Raw genomic sequence first — 22,320 nt, forward strand, 5'->3', positions numbered from 1 at the left:
TAACAATGTTATCCATTCTTTCATCCATACTAAACAAACTGCTTCATGATACAATTTCAAATCTGGTAATTGGAATCCACCTTTCTCTTTTGCATCTGTCAAGATTTTCATTTTAATCCTTGGTTTCTTCCCAGCCTACACAAATTCTGAAATTTTCCTTCGCCATTTATCGAACTGTTTAGCATCTTTCACAATGGGAATAGTTTGAAACAGATACATTATCCTTGGTAGAATATTCATTTTTATTGCAGCTATTCTGCCCAGCAATGACAAATTGAGCTTGTTCCATTTTAGCACATCTTCCTCTATTCTACGCCATAACTTCTCATAATTATTCTTAAACAAATCAATATTTTTCATTGTTATCTGTACCCCTAGGTACTTTACCTTAGAGGTAACTTCACAGCCCGTTAGTCTTTGTAATTCTTGTTGTCTATTTATCTGCATATTCTTACACAAAATTTTAGATTTTTCTTTATTTATGTAAAGTCCCGCCAACTCCCCAAACTCTTGTATTTTTATTAATAACAAAGGTGTAACTTGTATGGGGTTTTCATTTATAAACATTATATCATCAGCAAATGCTCTGTACTTGTAGGTATAGCCTTTTATTTGTAATCCTTCTAGATCTTTTTCTTCTTGAATCTGCATCAATAAAATTTCAAGAGTCATTATGAACAACAATGGTGAAAGCGGGCAGCCTTGTCTAGTACCTTTGCTGATTTTCATTTCATCTGTAAGATCTGCATTCACACACAACCTTGCCCTTTGTTCAGAATATATTGCTTTTATCATTCTTATAAAGCCTTCTCCAAGCTCCATCTTATCCATTACTGCAAACATAAAGTCCCAGTTTAAATTGACAAATGCTTTCTCTGCATCCGCAAAGAATAATGCTACTTCTTTTTCTGGATGTCTTTCATAATATTCTACAATATTTACAACAGTTCTGATATTGTCTCTTATTTGTCTTTTGGGAAGAAAACCAGCTTGATCTTCCTTTATAAAATTTATCAAATATTTTTTAAGTCATTCTGCCAGAATTCTTGTAAATATTTTGTAGTTGTTATTCAAAAGCGAACTTGGTCTGTACTTTTTCACATTTGTGGCATCTCTATCTTCTTTGGGTATCAAGGAAATAACGGCTTCTTTGCATGTATTTGGTACATTCCCTTCTGTTCTTATTACATTCATCAACTTCTGCAATTTTGGTACTAATTCATCGTTAAAAGTTTTAAAATATTTAGCTGTATATTCATCTGGCCCGGGAGCTTTCTCATTTTTCATCGCGTTGATTGCTGCTTCAATTTCTATTTTTTTCAATTGGGTCATTTAAGACTTTTCTCATATTTTCAGTTAGGGGCTCAATTTTTAATTTTTGTAGATATTCATCTACCTTCTCTCTCTTTACTTCAGCACCTTTAAACAGCTTGGCATAGTACTTAAAAAATTCTCTTTTTATTCCCTCTTGAGTAACTACTTCTCTTCCATCTATCACAATCCTACTAATTATTTTGTTTTCTCTCTTTTTCTTCAATTGCCACGCCAAATACTTTCCCGTCTTATTTGCCCCTTCAAACGATTTCTGCTGAAGCCTTTTCAGATTCCATTCCACTTCTTTGTTTAACAAATGTCTCAATTGAGTTTGTAATATTGAAATTTCCCTTAGAATTTTCTTTTTCCCTGGTCTTTTTCTCAGCTCCCCTTCTTTTTTCTTTATTTAATTTTGAATATTCAATAATTGTTTTTCTTTTTTCCTTTTGTCTTTATTGTTCAGAGTAATCAACAACCCTCTCATTACTGCTTTATAAGCATCCCAGACCATCTGAAAGTGAATATCTTCTTTATCATTCACTTGGAAAAAGTCCTTAGTTTCTTTTTCTAGAAATGTCACTGTTTCTTTACTCTGTAGTAAATCTTCATTCAGTCTCCATCTCCTCAATCTTTTAGACAATTTTGTAATCCACATTATTGGGTTATGATCAGCCCCAATTTTAGGTAAAATCTCTATCTTCCTTGTTATGAGACCTAAGTCTCTAGTTTCCCACAGCATGTCAATTCTGGAAAAAGTCTTATGTCTTGCAGAAAAAAAAGTATAGTCCCGCACTTCAGGATTAAACTTCCTCCATATATCTTCTAAGTTTTCTTGTTTAACTAGTTCAAAGAAAGACTTTGGCAGTTTCCCTTCTTTCCCATCGCTTTTTTCCCCTCCAGATCTATGCAATGAGTTCTCAACTGTTCCATTAAGATCTCCCATTAAGAGTATTTGATCATAAGTCAACTCATCCAACTGTTGTATAATGTCTTTGAAAAAAGCATCCTTTGCACAGTTGGGTGCATATAGTCCCAATAACAACGTTCTTTTCCCACTTAATATTATCTCAACTGCTATAAATCTTCCATCTTTATCTTTAAATACTAACTTTGGCTCCAATTCTTGTTTAATATAGAAAACTACTCCCCTTTTCTTCTGTTCAGCTAATGAAAAAAATTCCATTCCCAATTGTTTGTTCCATAAAAATTTATAATCCTTTTGTTTAATGTGTACTTCTTGCAAGCAAATTATATTACAATTTTGCTTCTTGATCCAATGAAATGTTGCCCTTCTTTTTTGTGGTGAATTTAGTCCATTAACGTTCCAAGACAGTAATTTGTAATCCATCATGGTGCAAATTCTTTATTTTCTTCAAAAAATCTACTCAACTCCTGAGCATTTGTAATTGTAACTCTCTTCCCCTGAAGTTCAAAACTCAAACCTTCGGGTATTATCCATCTGAACCTCGTGCCATTGTCTTTCAGTTTTTCTGTCAACTTTTTGTATGTTCTCCTGTCGTATCACTTGTCTTGGCAGCTCCTTCATGATTCTCACTTTACTGCCTCCTACTATCAGTGACTGTTCAAAGTTTTTGTTCATGATCCTTCCCACCATTTCCTTTGTCATATATCTTATAACAACATCTCTTGGTAAATTGTTTTTCTTGGCAAAAAGTGAATTAACTCTATACATGTGATCATACATGTTTTTGGTCTCATCAGGGTCTTCTTCTAAAAATTCTGCAATTATTTTTATTATATATCCTTTCAAGTCACCATTCTCTGCTTCAGGTACTCCTCTCAGACGTATCTGAGTTTCCATTAATTTACAGTCGTGGATTGTCACTTTTTCTTGAATTTTCAACAAGGTGGTATCATGTACTTTTACTTTCTCTTCCACCCCCTGCACTTTCTTAGCTGTCTCCTCAGGTTTTTTTTTTTGAGATCATCCACTTCTTTTCTAACCTCCGTAATAATTTCTTCCTTTAGTTCATCTATCATTCTCTTAACTCCTTTCATTATTCTGGCTTCCATGGCATCCATTTGGTCCTGCATTTTCTCTAATTTCTCGGCATGGACTGCAGCCCGATTGGGACGGCGACGTGGGCGCCCGGGCCGGGAGTGAAATCGACACCGCGGACTAGCGACCTGACGGAGGCCGGAGCCACTCGCTTGGGCTGGGAGTGGAGCCGAGAGTGGAGCCGACATCGCTGCTGGGCTGCTTGGCTGGGGCCAGGGGAGGCCGGAGTCGTCTCCTCGGTGAGTGCGGCAAGCAGCGGCGGGTGCGACGAGAGGTTTCCGACGCCTACGTGGTGGGGACGACAGGAGGAGCGCCGGATGAGCCGAGCCGCCCGGGGGAACTTTGAGGTGACTACGGGCAACGCCGGGAGCCGATGCAGGTGACCTGGGTGCCTAAAGAGAATAATGGGATACATAGGCGAAATGAGGCCTCATATGAACCGACTGCCCCTATAGACAAAGTGGGGGGGAGCTCCACTGCGTGGCAGGCGAGCACGAGGGGGGTTTTTACCCGCCACGGGCTCACCAGCCTATGCAAGAAACACCGGACAAGACCCTCAATTACGAGACCTTGCACCCAGAGCCTGCGACCCTTGGAACTACCCAACATATCCACACGGCACCCCTGTCGCCGACGTCTGAATCTGATTTTACACCTCGCACTTTATTCCACGTTGACTGCTTAACACCTCATTGGAAATACTCCACTATAACCTGCTGGTGCCTTTACTACCTCATGAGAAGAGTTTGGACTGCACTTACATCGCACTTTAACAACTTCTACCTCCACTTACCCGTAATCCCCTAGTTTAAAAAAGAATTTTTGCTACTAATTGACTCTTTGATTATTCTATTTTACTGTATATTTTGGATTGGATATATAAAATTTTTAGCCAATTAATTTGAGGTTAATAAGGGGGGACTAAAATTGATTGCTATTCGAATTAACTTTACCAAATATATACAAAGGAATTTGGGTGGGGTTTTTAGGTTGATTGGAAGACTAGGACCTAGTGGGACGGAGTAGTGTGAGAGTAATTTTGATAGCAGCCTTGACAGTGGTTAACATAGCAGCTGCTGCCAACGAGAAATGGCCGGCTCAGGGATTCCAGTGCTCCTGGGGAGGGGGAGGTATGGCGGTGGGAGCAGATGTTATAAGGGAGGAGGACAGAGACATGACAGTGCTCGGTCCTCCTCCAATCTGCGTCCCATCCCAAGGGTGACAGGTAGCAGGGCCAGGCTGAATAACCCGCCTCCATCATTGGTGTTATGCAACGCCAGGTCCATTAATAATAAGACCTCAATCCTTCGAGAGTTTCTGCTCGAACAGAACATGGACCTGGCTTGCGTGACTGAGACCTGGATTCGGGAGGGTGATACAGTAGCCCTCTCGCAAACAGCTCCCCCGGGTTACTCAGTCTTTCACCAATCGCGGACTAGCGGGCGGGGGGGAGGAGTGGCATTATTTATGCGGGAGGCTTACTCCTTTAGGGCGCTCCCAGCCCCAAAGATTGAGGGTATTGAATGTGCCGGTCTGGCGTGGGAGGCTGGAGAGGGGTTGGCGATATGGCCATATGCCTAATGCACCAGCCAGCGCCTTATCATCCCTGCTCGAGGCGGCAACAGGCTGGGCGCTGGAGCACCCAAGGTTGATAATCCTGGGTGACTTCAACATCCATGCTGATGACCCATCCTCCAGTCAGGCGACGGACCTAGTGTCTTCCATGGCGACACTGGGACTCTCTCAACTTGTTGCAACCCCCACCCACCAGGCTGGACACATGTTGGACTTGATCTTTGCGGCCGGGGTTGCAGTGACTGATATAACCGCAGAGGCGGTGCCATGGTCAGATCACTTCGCCCTCAAGGCCCGTGTAGATATGCCTCCCCAAACCTGTTTAAGCATGGAGCCTATTATGGCTCGCCCGCGGAGCCAAATGGACCTGGAACGGTTCCAAATGGCCCTGCGGGATCCCTGGCCCTCTGGCGATTCCCTTGATGGCCTGGTTGAGACCTGGAATAGCTGGCTCTCTAGGGCCATTGAGGAGATCGCACCTCGACGCCCTCTGCGACATCGGACTAGGCTGGCCCCGTGGTATACCCCGGAATTACGCCAGCTGAAACAAGGTCTTAGACGGCTAGAGAGGCAATGGCGGCGTACCCGCGACGAAGCGACTAGAACATCTTATAGGAAGCTTATGAAGTCCTATGAGATGGCAATCAAGACCGCAAAGAAAATATACTTTGCAGCTAAGATTGCATCTGCAAATTTGCGCCCGGCTCAATTATTTAGAATCATTCGGAATCTTACTACATTGCCACAGGGCAATTCAAATGTTAAGGAATTGGAGATAGGCTGTGAGGCTTTTGCGAAATTTTTTGCAGATAAGGTCCAATCGCTCCGCCACGACTGCCCTGCCAACTTAGATGCAGTAAGTGAACTCGAGGCCCAATGCGTGTCTTCTGATTTAACCCTGGATTGCTTCAACCCGCTCAGCTTGGAGGAAGTCGACAGAATTCTTGGCACTGCACGATCCACAACTTGCGATCTGGACCCATGTCCCTCCTGGCTAATTAAGGCCTATACGGGACATCATAAATCGATCTCTTTCAGAGGGTGCCTTTCCAACACCCCTGGAAGAGGCAGTGGTCCACCCTCTCTTGAAAAAAGCTACATCGGACCCGGCTGAATTGGCACATTACCGACCGGTCTCAAACTTGCCCTTTTGGGGCAAGATTATTGAGAGGGCTGTGGCGTTGCAGTTACAGGACTTTTTGGAGGACGCTTCCGTCCTGGACCCATGCCAGTCCGGCTTCTGCCCGGGCCATGGGACAGAAACAGTCTTGGTTGCCCTCATGGATGACTTCCGGCGGCAACTGGACCGAGGCGGCTAGGCAGTATTGCTGCTGCTAGACCTATCGGCTGCGTTCGATATGGTCGATCATCAGCTGCTGACCCGATGCAGGAATTCGGGGGCTAGCCTTGCAGTGGCTCTCCTTCCTCGAAGGTCGGGGACAAAGGGTGGCAATTGGGGAGCTGTCCCAGAGACACCCACTTCATTGTGGGGTGCCTCAAGGGGCAGTTCTCTCCCCGATGTTGTTTAACATCTACATGCGCCCCCTTGCCCAAATTGCACGGAGGTATGGGCTTGGCTGTCATCAGTATGCTCATGATACCCAGCTCTATCTATTGATGGACGGCCGGACTGGCGATGTCCCTATAAATTTGGACTGGGCGCTACAAGCCGTGGCTGGCTGGCTCAGGCTGAGTGGGCTGAAGCTGAATCCGGCGAAGACTGAGGTCCTTTGCGTGGGCCACGGCGGACCAGGAGGGGAGATCACCCTACCGGCTTTTGACGGTGCGCCATTGATACCAGTGCGCAGGGTCAAGAGCCTGGGAGTGCTACTGGAATCCTCTTTATCAATGGAGGCCCAGATAGCTGCCACTGCTAGATCCACCTTCTTCCATCTTAAGAGGGTGAGGCAGTTGGCTCCCTTCCTGGAACGCAGCAACCTAGCAACTGTGATCCACGCAACGGTCACCTCGAGATTAGACTACTGCAATGCCCTCTACATGGGGCTGCCCTTACGCCGAACACGGAAACTTCAGGTAGTGCAGAACGCGGCGGCCAGGCTGTTAGTGGGACTACCACGGTGGGAACATGTGCAGCCTGGGCTGCAGGACCTGCACTGGCTGCCGGTTGTGTACCGTGTCCACTATAAGGTGCTGGTTATTACCTTTAAAGCCCTATATGGCCGAGGACCTGCCTACCTTAGGGACCGCCTCTCCCCATATGTTCCCCAGAGAGCACTGAGATCTAGCTCTCAAAACCTCTTAAAAATCCCTGGGCCAAGAGAGGCTAGACTGAAGACAGCCAGGGAGCAAGCCTTTTCAGTAATGGCCCCTCGACGGTGGAATCAACTTCCAGAGATGGTACGAGCCCTGCGGGACCTGAATCAATTCCGCAGGGCTTGCAAAACCACTCTCTTTCACCTTGCTTTTAAGACAGAACCTGACTAAACTGAATTGTAGCTACCTAGCCATCTTATGTACGATTGTGATCTATAGCACCTTAACTAATTTTAATTTCATAATAGTTGTTTTATTTATTTTAACCAACCTATGTAACTGAATTGTATTTTAAATTGCCTGTCTAGATTGTATTTTATGTAATTCATGGTATTCCATGTCTGTGAGCCGCCCTGAGCCCGCCTTTGGCGGGGGAGGGCGGGATATAAAAATAAATTTATTTACTTACTACTTACTTACTAATGAAAGAGCCCTTTGTCGAGTCTGCTTGGGTTCAGACATTTAAGCAAAAAACAAAGGGTTAGAAGAAATAAAAAAATAAAAATACTAAAAGTTTCGGTCTCACAAATTACAAGTTTAACTACCAAATTCAAAAGATCTGAATTTACTCTTTTAGTTAAACTTTATTCTATCTTCTTCTGAGCTTCCTAGACCAAGATATAAATTTTTTTTAAAAAATTCCCCTTTAAAAAATGACGAAATTTTTGACCTCACCAATTTGCAATCTGACAGTCAGGTTCAATAGAATAGGGCTTGCCCTTTCCAGCAAGCCCAATTTCGCTGGTTTCTGAGCCCCCAAAGTTAAGATATTTATCAAAGAAGTCTCTAAAATTTCCAAAATGGCGGCCGCAATTTTTTACCTCTTCAAAAAAAAAAAAAAAATTCCTTTTAAAATCACCCTAGGAGTCCACAAATAATGTAGCCAATAGTTCTTATCTTCTTACCCTTTTCCAGTTGATTCTGACAATTTTTAATGTCCCAAATTCTTTTAAAAACGATGTTTTATATTTGGCCTCCCAGCAATGGCTGCCGATGTTTCTCTATGGTATAGAGTAGGCTTTTTTCTTTACTGCTTCCTGCCTCTGTCACCTTCAACTCTCATGAAGATCTCACGATACTTGACGTACTTCCTGTCTTGCTCAGAAGTGCTGCAGGTCTGTGACGTAGTTGCTTTTGCTTCGAGACCACAAAACCGCAAATAGACTAAACAATGAATTCCTTTTCACTTTTTAGCAGTTTTTAGCACTGTCCTTTATATTTAAACAATCCAAACTTCACACCTTTCTTCTTCTTCTTGCAAGCTTTCTATTTTTCTTTTCCCCACCTTTTAATTTTGTCCCTTTAAGCTATAAATAGCTCCGGAATGAAAAGAAAACTTCTGTACCTTTTTCTCCACTTATCCAAGTTTCCACTGGTCTTTCAAAGCTTTAGTCGTTTAGAAATGTCCAAGAAGGTTAGGATCCTGATGAGCTTATGTCAAATCAATGACTCTGAGAACTTTTGCAGACGTTGACTATGCAGACTCCACAAGACCCCTCAAAGAAGTCCCCTCCAGGGCTCCTTTTCAGCCAAGGTAAATCTCTTATCAAAGTTTCCGTGCAAGTCTTGGACCTTTCTCTCACTGAGAAAAGTAGGCAGTAGGCATTAATTTGCCCTCTACTACCCCGAACAAAAGTTTCAGCCTGCTCCTGTTATGAGAGACAGCTCAGCTCGGCATTTTCCTTCCTCGGAAGTCCCCGATAGGGTTTTTAGGTACAAGACTAACAGAGGCAGTTTGCCATTGCCTGCCTCTGTGTTGCAACCTTGGACTTGCGTGATGGTCCCCAATCCAAGTTCTAAAAAGGGCTGGCCCTGCTTAACTTCTGAGATCTGATGTGATAGAGCTAGCCTGGGCTATCCAGGTCAGGGTGCACCAGCATTATGGGTCAGTAAAACTGCTTTATGAGAATGGCCTTTGCATGCCTAAAGGCAAGTTTACATGTTCTTCTGATCCTCTTCCATGTAGCCAGTCTGTACTCTCTTCAGGGCAGTCACTGTGGTCTGCTGCTTTTGGCCACTCTGTGATGTGGCAGCTTCAGTGATAGCTGAGGGGCCTCCCAAAGGATATTGGGCAATGAATCCGAATGCCCTAAATTCCCACCTTATAATATTCCTCCTCCATAAGACTCTTGAACCTGAGAACGGCACTGATCACCACAGCAAATATTACTGGAGGGATCATGGCATCCCGTGTATGTCCCCTCAGCATCTGATTCTTGTTACTCTCCTGACCTGGTTTTACATATGCAAAATCTCCAAAATCTCAGAATTCTCTGATTCGAATTACTCTAAAATGTGAATTACAAGTTCAACCTTGATCAAGCTGAGTCTTTATTCCCTGGCAGAAGACAACAGTATCCAAGTTAGAATCTCCCTTCAAACAGGGTGAGAGGAAAAACTGAACTAGGAATATTACCTGAAATCCTGGCGGCTGGCGAGAATGATTTCTGTCTGGAAAGAAACTAAATGCTCTCATGGAGCCAGTTTGGTGTAGTAAAGTGCACGGACTCTTATCCGGGAGAACCATGTTTGAGTTTGATTCCCCACTCCTCCACTTGCTGCTGCTGGAATGGCTTTGGGTCAGCCATAGCTCTGGTAGGAGTTGTCCTTGAAAGGGCAGCTGCTGTAAGAGCTCTCTTAGCCCCACCCACCTCACAGGGTGTCTGTTGCGTGTGTGTGTGGGGGGGGGGGAAGGTCAAGGAGATTGTGGCCACTCTGAGACTCTTAGATTCAGAGTATAGGGTGGGATATAAGTCCAATATCATCATCTTCTTCTTCTTCTTGATGCTGGTAGGCTAAATACAAAGGAGATGAACTGAAAGTTACTGTGTAAGATTAGGGAAGTGGCATTCTGTGGCTGCACTGAGATAGTGGTGCTGGCAGAAATGTCAGAGCCTCTCAATTTTGATGGGCTTTTTGCAATCGTCTTCCTGACAAATTAAGACTCCCAGGAAGACTCTTCCAGGGGAATTCATCCAGGCAAATGTTTCCACAGAAAATTCTCACAGCTCAGAGAACAATGTCAGTGGTTTGAAGGAACTTTGGTGAGCTGGTTAGATTCAGCTACACTCCGTCCAGATTTCAGTCATGGCCCCTACTCTTCTGGTTCACCAGCCTCCAGGCTTAAAGGAAGTATTCCTAATTCAGTTTTTCCTCTCACCCTGATTAAAGAGTGACTTTAACCTGGGTACTGATCAGACCAATGGCCCATCCAGTTCTATGGTCTGTGTCACACAGTGGCCAAAACAAGGCTGCATGAGGAAATCCACCTGCAGGGCCAGAACTCCAGAAACCCTCCCACTGTTGCCCCCCAAGCACCAAGAATACAGAGCATCACTGCCTCAGAGAGAGTGTTCCATCTATACCTTGTAGCTCATAGCCACTGATGGACCTCTGCTTCAGATATTTATCCAGTCACCTCTTGAAGCTACGTTTATAGCTGCCACCACTTCCTGCGGCAGTGAATTCCATGTGTTAATTACTCACACAGGCACAAACACACACATGTATGCACACAATGTGTCCAAGAGCAGATTCTTCATTTCTCTTTCTCACAAGCAGTTAATGGCCCAGTTGGCTGCATTGCTGAACCAAGTACCTTCATTGTCTAAAAGAGCCCAGATAGATCAGTAGATTGAACCCTGAAACAGTAATATCTAGCAATAGAAATTATTTCTTCTGAAAAAACAGGAAAATAGTCACCAGGATTTGAGATTACCTCCATGGGCCTGATTTTTGTGGAGCCGCATACAACATTTAGCCATCTGTTTTCCAGCTAAAAACCTTCCTTCCTTCCTCCTTCCCTCCCTCCCGCCCTTTCTCCAGCTTGGTTATGGCTCATTCAATCCTGTTAAAGAGAGGACCATATTTCCTTCCTTCTACCGGATCGACCCCAGTGAAGTCTCACAGTATTTGGGGATCACCCGCTTACTTCTTCATTTCCACTGGAACTGGATTGGGATTGTTGCTTCAGATGATGACAGCGGTGAAAACTTCGTCCGAGCCCTAACACCAATGCTTGACCAGAACAACATCTGTGTCGAGTTCACTATACGGACTTTATCTGAAATCTCACTGTACTATGCAAGTATGTATATTTATTTTAATCTAGCTTTAGCTCTCACGCAGCATAAGGCCAAAGTTGTTGTTGTTTCTGGTGACTCAAATTCCATACGGAATTTAATCCTGCCCCTTTGGACTTCTAGACTAAGGAATAATACATATGTTGAGAAGATCTGGATTGTGACGAGCCAGTGGGAATTGGCTGCATTTGGCTTCACTTTTACCTGGAGCGCTGTAAAGACTCTCCATGGTGCCCTGTCCTTCAGAGGCCATACAAGTGATGTTCCGGGATTCCACAGATTTCTCCGGATTTTGGATCCACGCCAGCCCCAGGGAGATGTCTTCCTTAAAGAATGGTGGAAACTTGTATTCTTATGTATATTTAAAAAGCCAAATGATGACATTTCTGGGATCGTTAAGAACTGTACAGAGAAGGAGGACATTGAGACCCTCCCACCCTTTCTCTTCGAAATGAGTATGACTGGGAAAAGCTATAATGTTTATAATGCTGCCTATTCCGTGGCACACGCCTTACATGCCATGTATACTTTTGCATCAAGACGTGCAATGATAAGGAATGGCAAGAGGCTTCTGGATGTTCAGCCATGGCAGGTAACCTCCTCCGTAGGCTACGTGGCTCTTGTGTCAAGGAATGGACAGCCTAGAGCATGTCAGTCAAGATGGGTCAATGCTACAGTAATACTGACCCATCCCAAGTAAACGAATTAATCTGATTTTCTCCCTTTCCATTTCTTTGGCCACAAAGAAGGAGGAACAGCAGCCAAAGAGTTGTTTTCCTTGTGCAGAAAAAGCAGCATAAGTTCCTCTTATTTTTTTGTTCACAGGGTCCCCATTTACTTAAACAAAGCAATCTCCCTCACCTCTTAAACTGCCCTTTTTGGGCCATGTGGCATTTCCAGGTCCCTTCTGGCTCTCATATTTGGATAAAACTATGTTAAGATAACTTCTACAGAAGAGTTTTTGCCCACATACCAGAGCATCACCCAGAAATCAGTGCCATGGGGATGATTCCTCCTGTGTGATGCCACCAAGGTGGCCTAGGCCTTCCTTTTTTTCCTGGACACAGGGCCTGATGGCAAGGGACCCCGGCCTGCACTAGGGGGGCTGACAACCCTAAGGCCTTGGTGTGAGTTACAAGGGGGCTTGCAGCTTCCTTTTCTCTCTCTCGTTCCCATCTTTTACAGAATCTATCTGGTTCTGCAAGCAGAGTTTTCTATGGTTTCAATTACACATTCTGCATGGCCAGCTTCCCTTCTGAACCTCTTGAATGGGAATATATTTCCTTCATTTATGGTCCACCTTATTTTGCTGAGACTCAAAGCAAACTACAGATTAGACTACAAGTAGAACAGTGTGCAATACATCCAGTCAGCTATGCAGTAGACAGAGTTAAATTCTGTTGTAGTTGTTACATTATATGTAACTTCGTGAATCTCCCCATCCCAGCCAGCGCCAGGCTCTGGGCGATGTACAACACAAGAATAAAATACATACATTTAAGTCAATAAAACCAATTACATTAAGAAGAAGTTTTAAATCCCAGTGGCTTCTCATTTAAAGTGCTGTTGTTCACTTCCCAGCCGTTACATTGAGGATGCGGGGATTCCCCCCAGCAGTGGTAGAGAGAAAAAGGCGCCAGCATGGCAACCGTTGCTGTCCTTATGCAAAGGCTTGGCGGAACATCTTCTTGCAGAGTGTTCCTCCAAGTCGGGACCAGGACTGAAAAAATCCTGGCCCTCATTGAAGATAGCTGGAGCTCTTTAGGCTCAGGGATCACTAGCAGATTTTGACTGGTAGAGCCTAACGCCCTTTCAGGGACATAGTGGAGGAGGCGGTCCTTTAGATACTTTGGTCCCAGACCACTCAAAGCCTTAAAGTCATAGCCAAAACCATGAATCTGACCTGGTACTCAACTTTCAACCTGTGCAACTGGCCCAGCACAAGTAGACTATGTGCCATCCATATATTTAGAAGTATATTGTTTTCATGGGTTGCCTTGATTGCCCAGTGTCAGCAATGGCCAGTCTTTCGTGGAATCGCCTGTTCTGCCATGGCTTTTAGTGAGCCTGTGCTACCAAGGTTATACTTGACTGATGCACTAGCACAGTCGGGTTGGCATCACATCACTGAAGCTTTCTCAGTATACTGAGAGAACTCCACCCATTCGCTTATACAAAACAATGAGGGGACATTGTTGAACACTATGGAAAGCCACTCAGATACAAAGAGCATGCACCCCCCCATTCCCCACCTTCTTTCTCGATAACCAGGTGCATCATCTTAAACTTCTGTTGCCTCCATCCTCCATCCAAGCATATGGAGTGTATATCATGGAAAGCAGCTACTATGAGAGATGCTCCCCAACGTGAAGAAGTCAGCTAGTATTTGTACCCACTAAGAATTCACCCTTAGCTTTTCCATTAAGGAAGCAACTACAGAAACTATCATCTCTTCTTGTGGTAGCCCAGACAGAATGCCCAAAGTACCAGTCTCCTAACGGTCAGGGCCAGTGTAAGCATACCCTGAGGAGGGGCAGCTGCTGGGGACCAGGATTTCTTCTGAGGCTCACTGTTGTGTCAACCCCTTCCCCCGACCGCTCTCTTCCTGGCAACTGATGCTGCCAGCTACACACACTGCTATAGCCAGGGAAAGGGCTGCAAGTGGGCAGGAAGCTGTGAGCAAACACAATAGAAGGTTATGCAAGTGGGCAGGAAGAAGGCACACAGGTAGGTGAGTGGCATGAGATGGAGGAGAGGGCATAAGCAGGGGGCCTGATGCTGGAAGGAAAGGGGGTCTTGAGAAATCTATGCACACAGCTCACCAAAACCTGAAAATGTCCCTTCTCATTGTCATATAGCCAGTGACATCATTTTCTTAGGATCTCTTTCATTTCAGATCCTCACTTCTTTGAGAAGCACCCACTTCAACAACACTGCTGGCGAGGAAGTGTTCTTCACTGGAAATTACAAGGAATCAGCTGGCTATGATATTCTGAACTTGATCTTTTCCCCAAATCAATCTTCAGCGCAAGTGAAAGTTGGAAGGATGGATCCTAGAGCCCCCCCAGGCAAAGATTTCATCATTAATGCAAATGCAATTGTTTGGGCTACGCAGGTGGGGAAGAAGTCAATATTATTGAAAAAAATGTTCACAAAACCTTTGGGAGTATAACATTGCATTTATAGAACAGACTAAACGCCAGCTTCCTTTAGAAGTTGGTCTGCAGAACGGTATATTTTCCCCTCCCAAAGCTTGGTTTTATTGGTTGTAGTAAAATACGCATATTTCCTAGAAAGATCTGATCCTGCTAAAATGGTGACTCATAGCACCATGCCCAAGAAAACCCTTTTTAATAGTTCTTTAATGCAAGAAAGACATTGGAGAGCCAGTTTGCTGCAGTGGTTAAGTGTGCGGACTCTTATCTGGGAGAACCGGGTTTGATTCCCCACTCCTCCACTTGCACCTGCTAGCATTGCCTTGGGTCCGCCATAGCTCTGGCAGAGGTTGTCCTTGAAAGGGCAGCTGCTGTGAGAGCCCTCTCCAGCCCCACCCACCTCACAGGGTGTCTGTTGTGGGGGAGGAAGGTAAAGGAGATTGTGAGCCGCTCTGAGACTCTTCGGAGTGGAGGGCGGGATAGAAATCCAATATCATCATCATCTTCATCTTCTTCTTCTTCTTCTTCTTCTTCTTCTTCTTCTTCTTCTTCTTCTTCTTCTTCTTCTTCTTCTTCTTCTTCTTCTTCTTCTTCTTCTTCTTCTTCTTCTTCTTCTTCTTCTTCCATTCCAGGTTGAGTCAAGATGAAACGGGGGAAACTGTGTTGTCATTAGAGTGCCTCTGCATCCACAGTAACAAGACAGTTCTAGGGAAGGGCATGAGCTGAAGTTCAAGGCAAATTTTGACCCGTTTGCGGTTTATGAAGTCAAGTTTATGGCTGGTCAACCAGCCTTTCTAATTTATTTTTTAGCGTGGACTTACTATGAACTTTCATTCGTTTTGTGGAGGTTTGTGCCAGTTTGTGAGCAGAGACATTTCCAGACAGATTGTCTGTGCTCATTCAAAGTATTTACATAACTACTAAGCAACAACTTGGAGGGCATGTTGAGGAACATCTGGGGGGGTCCCCTGATACTGTGATGTCTCAAGTTTGTACAGGATCAATTTTATACACTCCTGAAGCTCCTGAACCTGAGCCTGTTAGAATGACTGCTGCAGTCGTTTTGACAGGTGCTTGTTCAGGAGTGTATAGAATAGATCTTGTTCAAGGGGAAATGACAGGCACTTTCCTGGGGGCACCTACTTTGGGGGGCCCTAACTCTGACCCCATAACTCTACTCTTAAGTAGAAGGGAGTAATTTGGTGATCTTGTGAGCTTGGTATCTAGCAAGCCAAGGAGGGGCATTCTACCACCTCGTCTACCTCACAAACTGAACCAGTACATAAACTGGTTAAGAGTTTGTGACAGTTCATGGGTTACAAACGGGACAAGCCACAAACCACAAACCAAACTGTATTTTTCTGGTTCATGTCTATCCTTAGGGAGCATCGTGGAGAATTATTAGGATGTGGAAGCAATCCTACTTATTCAGAAAATCTCACGAGTTCTTCTTTCTTCCACTTAGAAGCTGCCCTCTTCCAGGTGTGTGGAGAGCTGCCTGCCAGGGTACAGCAGAAAAGTTCTAGAAGAAAAGCCGCCTTGCTGTTATGAATGTAAACTTTGTCCTGAAGGGATGATTTCTGACCATACAGGTAGTTCAACGCATCTTGAAACCCCAAGTTAAAGGGTCAAAGTTGTTGGATACTGAGTGGCTCTCAAGGGCTGCAAATGCCACTTAGGTTTAGACTCTGGAATTACAGAGTTATGCCTGCCTTTTGACATTATAATGTATACCTCAGATAAGGAGCTACAGCTTTCTATTGGGCCCCATACAAAGTTCAGCCCTGAAACTATCACTGATAACTTCACACAGTCTGTATAACGAAAAAACTGATTCTCTCGTACAGTGATTGAAAGATTTTCTGTCTTCGTCACTGAATTCATTTTGGGGAGATGATCTGGATAATTCTTTCTCTTCTAGATAGATCAAGGTGGGGAGCCACGTTGGTCTGAAGCAGTAGAACAAAGTTTGAATCCAGTGGCTCCTTTAAGAACAACCAAGTTTTATTCAAGGTATGATGTATCGTGTGCATGCACACTTCCTCAGATACAATGAAATAGTAGTTAAGAAGAAGAAGAAGATATTGGATTTGTATCGCAGTGTCTCTGACTCAGAACCCAGGAGTATTAATTAATCGAGAAACCAGGAAGAATCACAACTCACAAGTCTCTATGTGTCAGTGTGTTTATCAGTTCTTTGTGTTGTTCATGTTCTTCAAGAGTTGATTCTATACATATCTGATTTTGAGTGCTGCGTGGTGCCATGAATGATAATTGGTTAATTAAACATGACTTCATGACCTCGTCCCTTCCCTATTGGATGATATTCTCCCCGAGATATAGGAGTTGGAGCCAAAAGTGTTGTATTAACACGTTTTTCAAAGTTGCACTTTTTGTGCAGTGGCTATTCTCAAGGGAAAAATCAATTTGCTTACAAGTAGTCACGGAAATGCGAAGTCCTATTATGGGATGGGACTTCCCCTCTCTCAAAGTTGCGAAGTTGTCTTGACCCATCTCTGCTTTTGGAATGTGGAAGTTTTTAGGAAGTGCTTGCCCTGCATCTTGTCTGAGATAACGGCTCTATTGCTTCGAGGACTCTTGCAGGTCTCTTAATATGACTGCATTTCTTAATACAAAGTAAAGCTCTTTAGTATAAAGTACAACTCTCAGTATCAGATATGCTTTAAGGCTTAATCAAAATATATATGTTTCCATATTCAAGTATGATTCTCTGTGCAAAGCATACCTAGTATGGCTCTTGTTTAGTCTCTGCAGAAATAACTGTGCGAGTTCACACTGTGCACGCTTCAGGTTCACAGAGGCTACTCTGAACATAGGATCTGCTGTTCACCCTCTGCCTATATGTATGGGATGTTCAATTCTATCTCAGTATATCTGAGGAAGTGTGCATATGCCCCAAGGTCATAGCTTAAATAAAACTTCGTTAATCTTCAACGTACCACTGGACTCAAACTTTGCTCTTCTCTTTCTCTTCTAGAACTTCTTTCTCTTATGAACTTCAAAAAGTTGCATTTCTTATGAAGAATTATTTTTGGTTAAATTGCAGAAGTAGAAAAAGAGGGATGTCAAAGAGAATCTGCACCTTTAGATTGACACTAGTCATTCTGAAAGATTTTGAAATGGGCCCATTTCTATACAGGTGTCATTTTGGGGACCTACATAGAGTGTAACTTCGTGCTGCTCCCCTACTCCTCAAGTAATAATATCAAAATGGCTCATAATAGCAAACCAGTTTCTGTTCTCTGTTGCCTGCTTAGTATTTCTTAATATATAACATTATTGTTATTATTATGCAACAGGCTATATTTCACAAATAAGATGCAGCAGGAAACTCAGTCTTATCCCAGATTCTCTGTTCCGTCTTCTTCCTCCTGGCTTAACCTCTAAGAGAGTTGGGATCTACTTTCAACCTCTGATTCACAGCATGAGAACCACTAGCTAGACAGTGTATCATCCCATCTCCATGGATAAGGGCTGCATTGAATACTATACAAACATCAGTTGCGTTGTGCTGGAATTCATTAATCAGTGGTTCTTTGTTCCAGATGCTGACCGTTGTGTCCCATGTTCAGAAGATCAATATCCAAACAAGAACAAAGACCAATGTATCTCCAAGAACATAAGCTTTCTTTCCTATCGAGAGATTTTGGGGGTGGTTTTGGCTTCTCTTGCTCTTTTGCTGTCTCTGATCACAACCCTAGTTCTGACAACTTTCATTACATATCGAGACACACCAATCGTCAAAGCTAACAACAGAGAACTCACCTATGTCCTCCTCAGCTCCCTCCTGCTCTGCTTCCTCTCCTCCTTCCTCTTCATTGGTCGACCTACAAGGGTCACCTGCCTTCTGAGACAAATTGCATTTACTGTAAACTTCTGTGTTGTTCTTTCCTCGATCTTGGCCAAAACGATCATGGTAGTTGTGGCCTTCTTGGCCACTCAGCCAGGAAACAGGGCCAGGGAACTGTTGGGGAGACAAGGAGTGAACTCCATTGTCCTGGCATGTCCCCTCCTCCAAGTTTTTATCTCTGCCATTTGGCTAGGAACCTCTCCCCCATTCCCCAACTTGGACTTCCATTCCTTGGCCAAGGAGATCATAGTGGAATGTAATGAGGGGTCCGTCATCATGTTTTACACAGCCCTGGGATACATGGGATTTCTGGCCCTGGTCAGCTTTGTGGTGGCTTTCCTAGCCAGGAAACTCCCCGGCAGCTTTAACGAAGCCAAGTTTATCACCTTCAGTATGCTGGTCTTTTGCAGCGTGTGGATCTCCTTCATGCCCACCTACCTGAGCACGAAAGGGAAGGCTATGGTGGCCGTGGAGGTCTTCTCCATCTTGGCCTCTGGTGCTGGTCTCCTGGGCTGCATCTTCCTTCCCAAATGCTACATTATTTTCCTGAGGCCTGATCTCAACAGCAGAGATCACCTCCTAAGGAACAAGAAATACAGGAACCTACATTTCTGAATATTCTCCCCCTGTTCCAGTTTGATCTCAACAGCAGAGATCACCTCCTAAGGAACAAGAAATACAGGAACCTACATTTCTGAATATTCTCCCCCTGTTCCAGTTTGATCTCAATAGCAGAGATCACCTTCTAAGGAACAGTAAATACAGGAACCTAAATTTCTGCGTCTTCTCTGCTTGCTCCAGTTTCAGTTCATTATAGCTCCTTATGCAGGTGGTGAAAATGAGCATTTTTAAAAAAAAAATCAACTAGGAACTTCAAAAGAGACTCTTATTATAATGTGTATAAGTACTTTGTTTTATTCTATTCAAAAAGGTAAACATCAGAACTATACAACTGTTGGTTCATTTCATAACATATGGAAACCTTACTTAAAAATTCATCCACCTGGCTAATTGTGGTCCATCACAAGCTAATGACCTTAGGTTCCCCCTAAAGTCTCTCCTAGCTATGGGTCTAGATCAGGCAAAAGCTGTCATCAATCAGAGGGTGCTTGGCATTGAATGGCAGCCAAATATTTGTGAAGCACCAAATTTTCTGGCACTGGAAAACAGCAGGTATATAGAAATGTCAGCAATGTCTGTGGTCTTAGAGGGGAAATATAGAAAGACGCTTGAGAGGGCCTGCCCTTGTAGCACTGGTGCTATCAAAACTGTAGAACATGTTCTGCTCTCGTGTTGATTTTATCAGGAGATACACGTTAAATTTATTATTCCAGTAGTCTCTCTGGTCACTCTGATTCTGAGATCATTATGAAGTTTCTCACGGTAGCCAACCCGCAGGTTACAGCTTCATACGCAAGGCTTCTTTCAGCTGTTTAGAAAACCTGCAAAGCTATTTTGTGTACTAAAGCAAAAAATGAACTATTGGGTGTTAAATTGTTTATCCTAATAACAACTATCATCATGTTAATCTTTTATCCCTAATAGTTTACACTGATTTCATTTGTTTGTGTTTGGAGTCTCTCTCCACTTTTAGTGTTTATGAAGGAACACTATATTGTGCGTAGATTTAACTTTCAGTGGCCTGGCTGGGAGGAGACTATCAAATTTAGGGTAGGCCTTGGCCTAATCTCCTCATTCCCCCCTCCCCTCTGTCTTGAACCAGTAATCTGAGGGCAACTCCCTAAGGAGGACAAGAAATCCATCATGGTTATAAGAAGATATGCCCCATAATGCTGCAGGAGGGAGAGCCCGTTCCTGGGCAGGAACTGCTGTTTATATGATTTAGTTTTTGGGTGAAAAGTTAGTTTGTTGGAGCTTGCAGCAGACAAAGGCAGGTATGGAGCCCTGCTCCCGGGCCAGAGACGGTGGCCATTTGGGGTATATGTTGTTCCAGCTTACCCTAGGTAACCAAGTACTGCACCTGCCCTGTATACCACCTAGATAGGGCATGAGTTTAGAGGAGGGAGAGAGAAGAAACATTTTTGTCCCCGCTATTTTATTTCTTCCATTCACGTTTGATGTGCCTGCATATAGTGGTGAGTTTGAAATAAATCCTTTGAATGTTGAAGGAGTGAAGTCTCTCAGTACCACATAGTTCACCCAACCACTTGGAACACTAGGAGTGGGTTAGAGAATCCCTAAGGAGGAGAAAAGTGGTAAAATGACAACTTACCAACTCTGCAGGTGCCCCGAATAGGTCCTGGAAGCCCCAAGGTGGGTTCCGAATGATTCCACTGGGAGATTAGGAAGCTGTCCCACCTAACCAGGGCCCAAGACAGGGTCGATGATGGCAGCCAGTCCCTGAGGTAGTGGAGTGGAATGGCCCCTTCAGATCAGAATCCCAGGAGAGGTAGACACCGCTGGGGCCCACCAGATAACCAAGCTCGGTCCGTCACAGTGTTTATTAACTATAGTTCATATTCCTCTTTAGCGTTTAACGAGCTATGTAACCATTATGGAAAATTAATAAAAATTATATATTTTTAGAATCACTCAAGAAGGTTGGGGGAAAGGCCACCCCCCCCCCCCTCCCCAACAGGCCGGTTTGTGTCTTTGTGTAAAGAAAGCAAGCCCTTAGAGGCTGGTGGACAAGGAGAGCAAGTGGCAGGTCACATTTGGGTTAGTGAGACCCATTACACAATCTATAGTTAGCCCATGCAACATTAGACAGTTGCTGATGGTAGCACAGAGTTTAGTACTTTGACCCTTCGTAAAAGCAGCTTGTTCTGGTGAGATGACCTGATTGTCAGCTTCCCAGTCTTTCCAGTTTTCTCCAGAAAAATTTACTATGAAGCTTAGAGTCTATATCCAACAAGCTGATAGGGTGGCACTTATGAGGATCCAGTTTATTGTCCTTTTTGTATATTGGCACAACAATACTTTGTTTCCAGCCGGCAGGAAGGAGTCCAGAAGAGTTTATCTAGGTAACTACCTCTGCCAATACAGGGGCCCACCAATCAGAAAATTGCTTTAAAAGCTCCAGAGGGATCATGTATTTTCCAGGACCCTTTCCACATGAGAGAGTGTCAATAAGGCTTTTCACCTTAGATGCCATGACTGGCGGTCACTGAGGTGCATCGAGGGAGCTCAACCGAGAAGTTTATGGATCAGCAGTATGGGTACCACTGATAGAGTTGCCAAGGACTTGACTAAATGAAAATGCCAGCCTTTGGCACTGATTTGAGCAAAGGAGACATTTTGCCCATAGCTAGGGATACCACCAGGTTCCAAAACCTTGGCTCATTTTTTTCCTGCACTGCAAGATCAAGTTCTTCATACTGGGATCTAGCAAAAGCAGCTTCTTCTGTTTTAAGAGCTCTTTATATGCTGGTCTCATTGACAGTAGCTGGTCAGTGGGTGGGGATAAATGTTAACACATATCCTCAGAACTTGAATTAGGTCCAGAGATTCACTTTTCAAAACCTGGATTTCCACTGACAGTTCAATGGAGACCAGAAGTGCCAGGCCCGCCCCCTACAGCTGGATTTAATTGCTACTGTTAAGGCAATTTCCCCCTTCAGGTTACCAGATCCTGCCTCCTCCTCAGAAGAGTATAACCAAAGTCTATGTCACACAGATGGGGACCAGAAAAGACCTTCTACTGGCTACTACCACTCTGGCAAGGGCCTGTAAGGGAGGGCCCAGAACACAACCACCCTTGTCTCTTCCTTTTTAGCAAAAGCTTGTACCTGTGACCAAGGAGACGTGAGGACCCAGGCAATTAGACAACAACAACAGTTTATTTACAGTGCTCAAACAATAGGTGGGTAATGAAAACTTTTAGTGCAGCAGTGAACTATACATACAGTAAAGGTTGGTGTAAACAAAAATAAACACGGCTTGCTAAACTTTCCCTTGATACAACTAGAAAGACTTACCCGTATGGTCAGGGATCTCTCCTGCTGCCTTTTCCAGAGACAACAACTTCTTTTTCCAACCAAGCAACTGGCTCTTCCTTCTTCAGCTCCA

The 22,320-nt window shown here is 44.0% G+C and overlaps 1 protein-coding gene across 1 annotated transcript; it reads left to right on the forward strand.

Moving 5' to 3' along the window:
* Nucleotides 1–11,716: 11,716 nt before the first annotated feature.
* LOC132567381 (vomeronasal type-2 receptor 26-like) lies at nucleotides 11,717–18,906 on the forward strand. Its single transcript, XM_060233056.1, has 3 exons — nucleotides 11,717–11,857; nucleotides 15,886–16,012; nucleotides 17,987–18,906. Exons 1-3 carry the CDS (start codon nucleotides 11,717–11,719, stop codon nucleotides 18,904–18,906), a joined length of 1,188 nt encoding a protein of 395 aa, XP_060089039.1.
* The last annotated feature ends 3,414 nt before the right edge of the window (nucleotides 18,907–22,320 follow it).

This window comes from Heteronotia binoei, chromosome 2 (genome assembly GCF_032191835.1).
Source record: "Heteronotia binoei isolate CCM8104 ecotype False Entrance Well chromosome 2, APGP_CSIRO_Hbin_v1, whole genome shotgun sequence".
Classification (NCBI taxonomy): Eukaryota; Metazoa; Chordata; class Lepidosauria; order Squamata; family Gekkonidae; genus Heteronotia; species Heteronotia binoei.

Excerpts from the sequence above, each read along its gene's own strand:
- LOC132567381 (XM_060233056.1), top strand. The coding sequence starts at position 11,717 with ATGAGTATGACTGGGAAAAGCTATAATGTTTATAATGCTGCCTATTCC. Across the intron at positions 11,858-15,885 it reads TGGATGTTCAGCCATGGCAG|AAGCTGCCCTCTTCCAGGTG; the intron begins GTAACCTCCTCC and ends TCTTCCACTTAG. Across the intron at positions 16,013-17,986 it reads GATGATTTCTGACCATACAG|ATGCTGACCGTTGTGTCCCA; the intron begins GTAGTTCAACGC and ends TCTTTGTTCCAG.